The sequence below is a fragment of the Mastacembelus armatus genome, chromosome 13 (assembly GCF_900324485.2).
Source record: "Mastacembelus armatus chromosome 13, fMasArm1.2, whole genome shotgun sequence".
NCBI lineage: Eukaryota > Metazoa > Chordata > Actinopteri > Synbranchiformes > Mastacembelidae > Mastacembelus > Mastacembelus armatus.
This window is the reverse complement of record NC_046645.1, coordinates 2,890,149-2,900,530: the sequence shown is the minus strand read 5'-3', so window position 1 is coordinate 2,900,530 and position 10,382 is coordinate 2,890,149. Positions and strand designations below refer to the sequence as shown.

The 10,382-nt window shown below is 40.5% G+C and overlaps 1 protein-coding gene across 2 annotated transcripts; it reads right to left on the bottom strand.

Annotated features, from left to right (window-relative positions):
• Nucleotides 1-353: 353 nt before the first annotated feature.
• LOC113125595 (von Willebrand factor A domain-containing protein 5A-like) lies at nucleotides 354-10,346 on the bottom strand. 2 transcript variants are annotated; one of them, XM_026299144.1, is made up of 22 exons: nucleotides 10,261-10,346; nucleotides 9,731-9,828; nucleotides 8,650-8,697; nucleotides 8,284-8,486; nucleotides 7,967-8,189; nucleotides 7,576-7,742; nucleotides 7,370-7,484; nucleotides 7,115-7,290; nucleotides 6,936-7,024; nucleotides 6,716-6,860; nucleotides 6,469-6,548; nucleotides 6,267-6,381; nucleotides 6,012-6,170; nucleotides 5,795-5,898; nucleotides 5,412-5,632; nucleotides 5,100-5,141; nucleotides 4,681-4,734; nucleotides 3,953-4,003; nucleotides 3,816-3,869; nucleotides 2,269-2,450; nucleotides 1,659-1,782; nucleotides 354-1,522 (listed from the first exon to the last, which is right to left on the bottom strand). In XM_026299144.1, exons 3-22 carry the CDS (start codon nucleotides 8,687-8,689, stop codon nucleotides 1,443-1,445), a joined length of 2,424 nt encoding a protein of 807 aa, XP_026154929.1. In that variant the 5' UTR covers nucleotides 8,690-8,697; nucleotides 9,731-9,828; nucleotides 10,261-10,346; the 3' UTR covers nucleotides 354-1,442. The 2 variants fall into 2 exon arrangements, with proteins under 2 accessions (XP_026154929.1, XP_026154928.1); XM_026299143.1 differs by having other exon boundaries at nucleotides 5,100-5,138; nucleotides 10,261-10,296.
• Between the last annotated feature and the right edge of the window lie 36 nt (nucleotides 10,347-10,382).

Below are 10,382 nucleotides of genomic sequence, written 5' to 3'. Positions count from 1 at the left end.
CAAGAATCAGACACACACTCCTCTCTAGTCATGTGAAGACACTTTAAGTTAACTGTTGTAGATAAGGAATAAATCAATATTTGTGTCAATAGTCCAAAATATGCTTGAATCATGTGATACCAGAGAACAATGAGTAGGCACCTCTCAGCGCATTGGCCGACTGTCTGGTGACTGAAAACGTATATTAACTAACGTCAGAAGTAAAGTGCAACATTCATCAAAGTTCAGCCAGAATGTGTGTGACAGACAGCAGGATGACGGGTCACCCATAATCCTGTTCATTGTGAGGAAGAGTAGGTCACATAAGCAAGCAATAACTCACTTGAAGCAGCCAAACCCTTCATTTATTAACCACAGAGTAAACATTTGTTTTGAAAATCCTTACAAAGCGGCAAACATCCTGTAAATGCATATGGGTGTCGATATAACTCACAGGCAAACCACTTGATCGATAGGAATAAACCACTTGAATCCCAACACACTGATCTTGTTTGGTGTTGCTGTCAAGAATGGCCTTTCCATAAGTCACATCTGGTGTGCACTCAAAGAAGTACCCATTAAAAACGTTATCAGCCTCCACATCAAGTGGCTGCTACAGATGGCACATGGAATTAAAATCCATTTTAGAAAATAATCAGAAGAAAAAGTTATGATAGAGTTATGATATTCCTAACACCATACACACATTGAGCACTAGGTGGTAGTGAAAGATCTCAGAAGTAATTTCCTTAACATCGGGATGAGGACAGTCAAATGTACATACATAAACAAATATATGCATACTGAGTTATTTCTTTCATATGGCATCAGTATAGCTAGATATTGCTTGCAGCTATTCTGATATTAATTCATTCACATAATACTGAAGATTATGTGTTGTATTCATTGCAAATTGCTATTTAAGACAGCAAAGACTAACAGTAATCATAGAATTGTTTAAAACATATGAAGCATTTTAAGATCTCTGTGAACTCACAAAACACCATATTTTTAGAGGTAAATGCTTAGAGTACTGTAAACTGCAGGGCTGGATGTACTGCACACTTCCTGTTTCTTTCATTACACAGAATACAACGTAAATCAACAACAATACATTTTGAGATAAGGTAGAGACAATCAAATGGTTAGAACTGCCTTTATAAAAGCATAATTATGACAAATGACCTAACAAACCAAACTCCCATTTAAGTTTTGTGTCAACCAGTTTGAGAATAAATGTGTATAATAGTGCCCTTGATCACAGGCTGAGGGGCTGTTGCTTCAAATACTTTTGATATTTTATTCAAATACAACCTGATGTTTAAGGCAAATCAAACATTGCATCATTAAACGTAAGTTGATAAAAAGTCCAAGTGCAAAGTTGAAGTAAACACCGCACAGTGAAGTAAATCTGTCAATTTGTACCATTCCTGCAGAAGAGGCCATTTTGATGTAACTACAGCTCAGAGCCCCAGTGCGTCTTTCTGCACGCTGCAGCCCAGCAGTGCACTGCCAGCTTCTACACACTCCGTCACACACGGTACTGAAACAAAAACACAACATACAAGGTGTTCAGCCAGAGGACACATAGTTCTGGACTGAATGTAGCAGCTGATTTAATTATTACACACCGTCAACAAACAAAACAGCAGTTTATTGTTATTATTCTGGTTATTTACCTTTCTGAGCTCGGAGCCACGACACAGCCTTCATAGCCAGAAGCTCCCACTCTTCTTTGGCATCCATTTTAAAACCATGAAGCCAGATCAGAGCCAAAATGGTGGCCCACACTTCTTTGTTGACCTAATTCACCAAATCATGTAAAACAGGCACAAAAGCAGAAAATAAAAAAACCAAATTATAACAATTCAAAACCCAGCACAGAGATAAAATACTGCTGGATAATTCTGAACAATCCTGCATCTTCATTATGCACAAAATATAAAAAGCTTCAGTGTATTTTAAAGCCAGATGAGCACAATACAAGAAGAGGGCATCGCAACCAAATGTTGTATTTGTCTGTTATTTTATCTTATATGAATGATAAAATATTGAAATTTTGTTGTTTATGTGGATTCTTTATTTTAGCCACATGTAGTCTCATTAATTCTGACAGTCATCTGTAACAGCACTTCAAACTGCAGGAACTTCTATAACACATGCTGTAGAAATACAGTTTGCATTGATTGATGCCCCCGCTCTCGTAATATTTTAGCATCCTAAAATAAATATTACTATACTTCATGGTAACCTTGTATATGAATAATAAATAGGTATATGATAACCCACCGATGCAGGCTTTGACTTTTCCACCTCCTTGCTGGTCTTTCCCAGTGCAGCAGCCAGAGCTGGATGTAGCAGCCAAGAGCCAGAGGCCTGCTGGAGGGAGACCAACTGCAGCAAAGGGTGTTTGAGTGGTAGCTGGGGCTCATTTCTTTCACTTATATTTGAAATGCGTGTTGAAGAAAAATCTAAAATAAAGAATACACAAAAAATTCTGACACGCCTGAAAGACATATGTGAAATTGACATTATCTGTGGAGAAGCTTGTCAACATTTATTTTAGAAAACTCCAGTACTTTAAAAAGTATGATCTCTTTGAGACTTCTTCACACCTTCCTTCAGGAAGCCATTAGTGGTACACCGCACTACCTTGATCTTTTGTGTTTTCAAATCTTAGAGGTCAGATTTTTATGTTTTCAAATTTTTCTTTGTTCTTTTTTATGTAATTAAAACAGTGAAATAAATTTTTACCCATGTCATTTATGATTTACATGTGTGTTTTAAGCACAGGGAGAACATGCAAACTCCAAACAGAAAGGCCACTGCCAGGGTTCAAACCAGAAACCTTCTTGTTGTGAGGCAACAGTGCTAACCACCAAGATATTGTGCTGTCCAAACACAATGTATGTCAGGTTGATTGGTGACTCTAAATTGCCCATAGGAGTGAGTGTGAGTGTGTGAGGTTGTTTGTCTCTATGTGGCCCTGTGATGGACTGGTGACCTGTCCAGGGTGGACCCCTGCCTTTCACCCAGAGAGAGCTGGGATAGGCTCCAGCAGATCCCTGGGACCCTGGTTAGGACTAAGGGGCAACAGACGATGGATGGATGGATGGATGTTGTTAAATGATAAAGGCTGTAGTTTTTAACAATGCCATCACTTACTCGATAAACGTTTGACTGGCTGATACATATAACATATGTTATATATAACATATGACCAGACTAGCCCTGACAGTGTTTTATCCAAACCGATCTATCTGCACTCAGTTTTCTTTAATATTAATTTTCTTTAATATTAATTTTTAACTTTTTATTATTATTTCTTTTTTTAAAAAACTGTCTTGTCACTACTTTTGTCCAGTTGGGGGAGACAATCGGACTCACGGTCAGTACTCTAAGTTGATTAGGTTAGGAACCTTCGATCTAAAGCCAATTGGGTCAGGGACTCAGGGGTTAGGAACCCTGGCGCTTTAGTGTTATCCTTAGAATACGGGTCTAAACAGCTGTAGACTTAAATAAGGGGTTTGGAACCTCCAGCTGTAGTCTACTCGATCCTAGACGTAAGAGTCCGGGACTCAGGATCGTCTCCGCAGATAGTCTGTGTTGAGGTACTTTTAGTCCATCAGGGATGGGACAAACTGAAAGTAGGGGACCCACAAATATGGGTCAGCGTGGTCCGATACTCGATATCATAAGGGTCAAATATTGTGACAAAGTGGTGGCATACCTTTTTATTTTTTATTCTTGCTTATGTATTTTTAACCTGTCTTTTATTTCTGTAAAGCACTTTGAATTACTCTGTGTATGAACTGTGCTATAATAAATAAACTTACCTTGCATTGCCTTGTCTTGAGGAGAGCTGCGACAGACAGCAGATCTCTGTGATCCTAAACAGGCATAAGCAGGTACAGATAATTAATGGATGGATGGATGTTGCTACATGATAAAGGCTGGAGTTTTCAACACTTACTCAATGAACTTGATTCTTTACACCATAGCCTCAATAATGGAACTCCAGCATCTGTGCATGTGATAAGAAACAGGAGCAAAATATTTAACAACACTACAATAAGTTTAGTGTAAAGTCAAAAATAACTATAAACTTAGGAAAATAACTACAATAGGTGTTGTTCTTATAACAATGAAATGCAAAGAGTATAGCCAAGATCAGCTGCACAGATCACAGAGAATGGTTTACATGTAATGGTGTCATACAAAGATGTGTGTTCAAAAGTGGCTGTGACTTATTACTTGGTTTGTATGTCGTCACCATGTGACAAAAAAGCCATTATTCCTTTGAAACAAAACAACCGTCATAAGTTTAAATGCACATACACATATGAATGAATCAATAAGCATTTTGGGGTCAAATGGAACCTTCTTGTTATGAAGCAACAGTTCTAACCACCAAGATACTGTGCTGTCCAAACACAATGTATGTCAGGTTGATTGGTGACTCTAAATTGCCCATAGGAGTGAGTGTGAGTGTGTGAGGTTGTTTGTCTCTATGTGGCCCTGTGATGGACTGGGGACCTGTCCGGGGTGGACCCCTGCCTTTCACCCAAAGAGAGCCGGGATAGGCTCCAGCAGATCCCTGGGACCCTGGTTAGGACTAAGGGGCAATAGATGATGGATGGATGGATGGATGGATGTTGTTAAATGAAAAAGGCTGTAGTTTTTAAAAATGCCATCACTTACTCGAGAGTTCTTCTGGCTGAGGAGAGCTGTGACAGACAGCAGATCTCTGTGATCCTAAACAGGCATAAGCAGGTACAGATAATTAATGGATGGATGGATGTTGCTACATGATAAAGGCTATAGTTTTCAACACTTAGTCAATGAACTTGATTCTTTAGATCATAGCCTCGATATTGGAACTCGAGCATCTGTGCATGTGATAAGAAACAGGAGCAAAATATTTAACAACACTACAATAAGTTTAGTGTAAAGTCAAAAATAACTATAAACTTAGGAAAATAACTACAATAGGTGTTGTTATAACAATGAAATGCAAAGAGTATAGCCAAGATCAGCTGCACAGATCACAGAGAATGGTTTACATGTAATGGTGTCATACAAAGATGTGTGTTCAAAAGTGGCTGTGACTTATTACTTACTTCGATTGCACTTCTTCACCGCGTAAAAAGAAGCCATCGCTGCTTTGAAACAAAACAACCGTCATAAGTTTAAATGCACATACACATATGAGTGAGTTAATAAGCATTTTGGGGTCAAATTGAAAGCAGCAAACTAAAATAACTATCAATGTAAAATTTAAAGGATGTTTTGAAAACTTTTAACAAATTTTTCCAACATGCATTCATCGAAAAACTGTGGTTCACATCTGGAGTTCTACAAAATGAGACTGAACTTCAGTAAAATTATAGTTTACTTTAGATGGGTGACAGTGACTTTCAGAAAACACTCACCAGGTGCTGGAACATTTCTCTGCACCATAGGTCCTTGAATGGTTTTGCCATCATCTCTGTTAACAGCAATGAAGGCAGTGAAAGAGCTGCTGACTCCTGACTGGACACTGAGCTTTACCACCTCCTCCTTTAACCGTCCATCTTGCTGCCCTCTGACCTCTCTCTCCTCCATCTCCAGGGAGCGAATCAGAGTCCGAGCGCCCAACCTGTGGACTGTTAATCTGCAGACGGGAGAGAGGAGTAGATCTTTAGTATGCATGGAACTGAATTGAAAGCTTGTATCTTTTTGGATACAATAAAATGGATCACAGTGACCTGTCAAAACTATATGTTTTGGCCCAAATTAATGCACACCTCTGCTGTCTAATTAAAAAGCTTTTTACCCAGTGTCCTCTGCAGGTTTAAGATTGAAGGTGAGCTGGTTCTGAGAGGGATGACCTGCCAGGTTGTACTTCACCGTCACACAGCCCTCTGCTGCCTCTGAGCTCTGAGGGACCATTCCAGTGTTAAGAACCAATAATTATAGAAAAATCACTGTTATTCATCTTTTTCAAATCTGACCAATCTAGTTAGTTCACTGTGGGATGGTGCTGCTCCTACCTGTCCAGTGAGCTGGGCATAAACCAGTGACCTTTGACCCTGGAATATTGTTGAGATTGGTGGAGAGAGGACAGTGACAGACACTCCTTTTGGTAAATCCCAGGTCACTGAGATGTCTGAGACAACTGGTTGCAGAGCAAATCGCAGCGACTGCATCACCTGGTGAGTAGAAATGTTGGCAAAAGGCTCAGAGAGGCACTGGCACAATCACATTTAGCTGTTTTGGTTTAAATAGACTTTGAGGTTTTGTCGTACTTTGGGTTGCATCCTCTCAGTCCCTGTGATGAACTGAGCGTGACCTCCTCCTTCCTTGGCCAAGCCATTGATAAGAGCAGAGCTGGCCCCTTCCCCAATCCCAAAGGAGAAACACCTACAACACACAGGTTTTGTTTTTATCACACACACATGGATCATAATGTGGGAATATTTGTTGCATTTTGCGTTTTTGAGGTTTCACCTGTGGGAAGCTGAATTCTTCTTCACCAGATTTATTACTTGGTGGGTGTTCCCCACCTCTCCATCAGTGAAGACAAACAGCTTTGGAGGACAGTTTATGGAAAGGTTAAATAACATTACACCCCAAATGTGTCAAAGCAGTTTAATCTCAACAGTTTTAAAATCAAAGTATGAACATGCTTGTTAGTTTATGATTGTATTTAGGAAGGTGAACCTGTGTAAACTGTGTTTGTCTGTGTGTACATTACCTGTCTAGGCTGACTGGGAATGCAGGGCTGGCTGTAAATGTGGTTCAGGGGCATCAGGATTTCAGTCCCTCCAAGATTAGCAGTCATCTGTTCCACTTTCTTCACAGCCTCTTCCATGGTCTTCTGGCTGTACTCCACGCTCTTACTGCAACCACAAAAATTCATGAAGACAAACACCAATGACACACACATCTTCTTTTTCACACTAGGACACACTCACGGGAAGATGTGTTCATAGGTGGAACCAAAACTGTAGATGTTGAAATAGCAGCCCATTGGTAAACTCTTCAGCAGGAGCAGCAGAGTATCCTTAAGGGAAGAGAGAAAGGACAGTGAAGGCGACTGTGTGACAGGGACACTGTGATCGGTCTGATGGTGGAGTTGACACTGGCTGAATACCCTGGCACTGCCGATACAAGTTTCCTGCCGCTCGCTGTTATCGGTAGAAAAGTCCATACTTCCAGACCGATCCAGTAAGAACACAAACTCTCCACATGAGGCCAGTGAAGACATCACAGCCTGAGGGAATTCAGGATACAGGCTCAGCATCACTACTGGATCACCCATCAGAGTGCCTGAAACAGAGCAAAGACCTAGTTTGGTGCTAATGAACATCTTGTTAGCAAAGTAACAGCTTCACTAATTTGCACTCACCAGGTTTGGCAGAGGCCTGTCCTGCCTCTACCACAGCAGTGGGCTGGTGGGCATCTTTGTAATAAATCAGCAGTTCAACATCTCTGTCAAACTTGTGTCCTGCAGCCAACTTCACCTGTGGTTCACCAATATAAATCAAGTTCTATATCTTACTGTCAACAACGAATCATGATCACACCCAGCAGACACATCAGCCGTCTACGTACCGTGGCCTGGGTCTGCTCTGTGTTGAGATACTGCAGAGGGTCCAGGGAACAGCTGGACTCCACTTTAGATATTGGACGTGGAGAGGACACTCGAGCAGAGAAAGACAGAGTGTAGGGAACCTGAGAGGCCGGAACAGACGTCACCTGGACACTGGCACCTTCACTACCTGTAGACCGAACCAGGCAAGCATGGATCAAACAGGTATTACACACTGAGAAATGTTGGTCCTACAGATGTTCAATCAATCAATTCCCAAAGCTCATAATTGGAGTGATGTCGTTGCACAGGAATACACCTTCCAGGAACTAAAACGATGTATCATGTAAATGTATTTTTTATTAGGGGTTTGCTGTTGCAGGCAGTAAATAGCTCCAAATCTTGTTTCCTCACCCTGAGGTTGGTAGCGAGGGTTGAGCACAGCAGGCAGACAAAACCTCAGCCCGTCATCAGCCTGCACAGACAACTCAATGACATACTCCAGCCTGATGGAGGCGCTCTCTCCTGGAGGCAGACTGCCCACTTTTAGAGAAAATATATCTGGGCTCTGCTCGCTCTCCTCCAATAGGAAGGCCTGCTGACCGGAGCTCAATGCATCATCATACTCCTCTCGAGCCTGGAGAACAGACAACACACGTCAGAAACATCCACCATCTTTACTGTCTTTTCCTGATCCATGACAGTGAGTGAGTCTTTACTGTACAGCTCACCTCCTGTTTCTCCTTCACATCCGCTACAATCTCTGTCTGTCCAATCTTAGCACTGAAATGACAGACAGCAGCATCTCCAGGCAGAGGGAAGACAAAAACAGCCTCTATTGGTTTGTCCTCCTTGTTCTCGTAGATCAGGGTGGAGACCACTGTGGCCACATGGTCCTTCACCTCCAGCTGCACCTCAATGCTCTTCAGAGGGACTGACACAGGGGTAAAAACTTACAATGAATAACAACAAATGGTTGATGATCATTCTTACAATAATGATACTTCATTAAGCCAATGTTTTTAGAAGGTTTACAGAAAGGCCTTAAAGTTAATCTTAGTCATTAAGTCTGAATAAAGAGACAAAAACCTCTTCACCTGGTTCCTTCTGCACAGTTAACAAACCACAGCGTTGCATCTTTGTACCTGTGACAGACAAGTCATTTGTTAATTTTATTCCCTACTTGCTTCCAAAGTTAAACAAATAGACTCTTCAATCCAGCCGACTTCTGCTAATTCTATATGGAATTCTTTTTTAGTCTTAGTCTCTGTGTCTCACCTTATTTTCTCTTCAGTGTTTTACAATCATGTGTCTTTTATTCTGTTTGCTGTGGCATTTATTTGTGCTTTATTGTTATATTTCACATCTAATCAGATTCTTCTTTTCATTATTATCTTTGAGTTTGTCATTTTTCCTTGTGTGTAATTTCTATTCCTTATCTTTAATAACTGTAAAGCTTGTTCAGTGTGTCTGGCTTTGTTTGATTCTGCTCAGTTTTGTCTCTTTGTGTACTAAGTGAAGAATTACCTAAACAAGTATGTCCTCATCTCTGTCCACATATCTTTGTTTTCAACCTGCTCTGTTTTGTTTGTTCCATTTTTATTCAGACATTTTCACATTTCAGGAGTAGAAACCCCTCAGAAAGGCTCTTTGCCCTGAGGTCAACTATTCACAGGCTGGAGCTCTGCTTTAAGTTTGAGGCATTAACACGGTCTTAAAACTCAAATATCTACTTTTCTCCTTAAAAACAACAAAGACTAGGCTGTTTCGCCATCATGACTCACCATCAGATCATTCCCCCTCTCCCTCTGGTCATGAAAGCAAAGTTCCGCTCTCTTTTTACCGCGGACTTACCTCAATGTTATTGTTTCTTTTTCCGGAAGCAAAATATTCAGTCTAAGATGAAACAATCCGACCTGACGACGCCTCCGTCAGTCTCTCCATATTTCAACTAATCCCGTTCACGTACTTCAGTCTCGGGACGTTTCGTTTGAGCTTGTTCAGCATTTTATCTCGCTTAAACTATCAGGGACTTTCCTTTCTTTTAAACTAAAGTCTTCCTCTGACGGGGAAAAATATTTACAGCCAAGACAAGAAGCTTTATAAGTCATCAAACTGTCTTTCCTCATTTCGTCATGTTATAGAAACAGGTCTAAGTCAGTAAGTCAGGCTGCTTACCTTTGGGCTGTGGTCGCTTCCTCTGACAGATGTGTTTAACAAGCTGCAGACAGATGCACGTACACCTGTGTCTTCTAACCTGATCCGCCAGTCGCGTCCTACACAACAGTGGGTGTGGTGGATCATTTAGGCTGTCGCATTGTTTCGCATCAAAAAAAATTAACATCTTTCATTTCTTCATTTGTGTTTAAGAGTCACATACTAAAGGTTCAGGTTCACATGTGCTAAGGTATTCTGATAATATTTGAATAACTAATAGTTATTAGACAGGAACAATTGATTGATAAACTAGTTGAAGTTTATTTGACCAGATGTTCCAGATATTTTTCTAACAGCATCACTTCGATGCAGCGATAAACAATGAAAATGTGAATGTTTTTGTTTTTACTCCAACAAAACAGAGATTTTAGGTCCTGGCTGTGATCAAACTATTATTGTGGTTGATCAAACAGCTCTATAAGACTCTGAGCTGTCCAGTGTTTCTTCCAATAAACTAACATTAAAGCTAACACTACTTGAAGAAAAATTACCTTAAAGAGGATGAATCCTGGTGATTGTTCCTGAGGATGAGGAGAAAAACTGCAGCCTTATGTTTCCAAAACACGAACTTAATCAGCAAATGTCAAATGACAGTATGGGGGTATGCTTGGTT

Excerpts from the sequence above, each read along its gene's own strand:
- LOC113125595 (XM_026299144.1), bottom strand. The coding sequence starts at position 8,689 with ATGCAACGCTGTGGTTTGTTAACTGTGCAGAAGGAACCAG. Across the intron at positions 6,171-6,266 it reads CTGAGAGGATGCAACCCAAA|GTGATGCAGTCGCTGCGATT; the intron begins GTACGACAAAAC and ends TCTACTCACCAG. Across the intron at positions 1,783-2,268 it reads AAAAGTCAAAGCCTGCATCG|GTCAACAAAGAAGTGTGGGC; the intron begins GTGGGTTATCAT and ends TTGGTGAATTAG.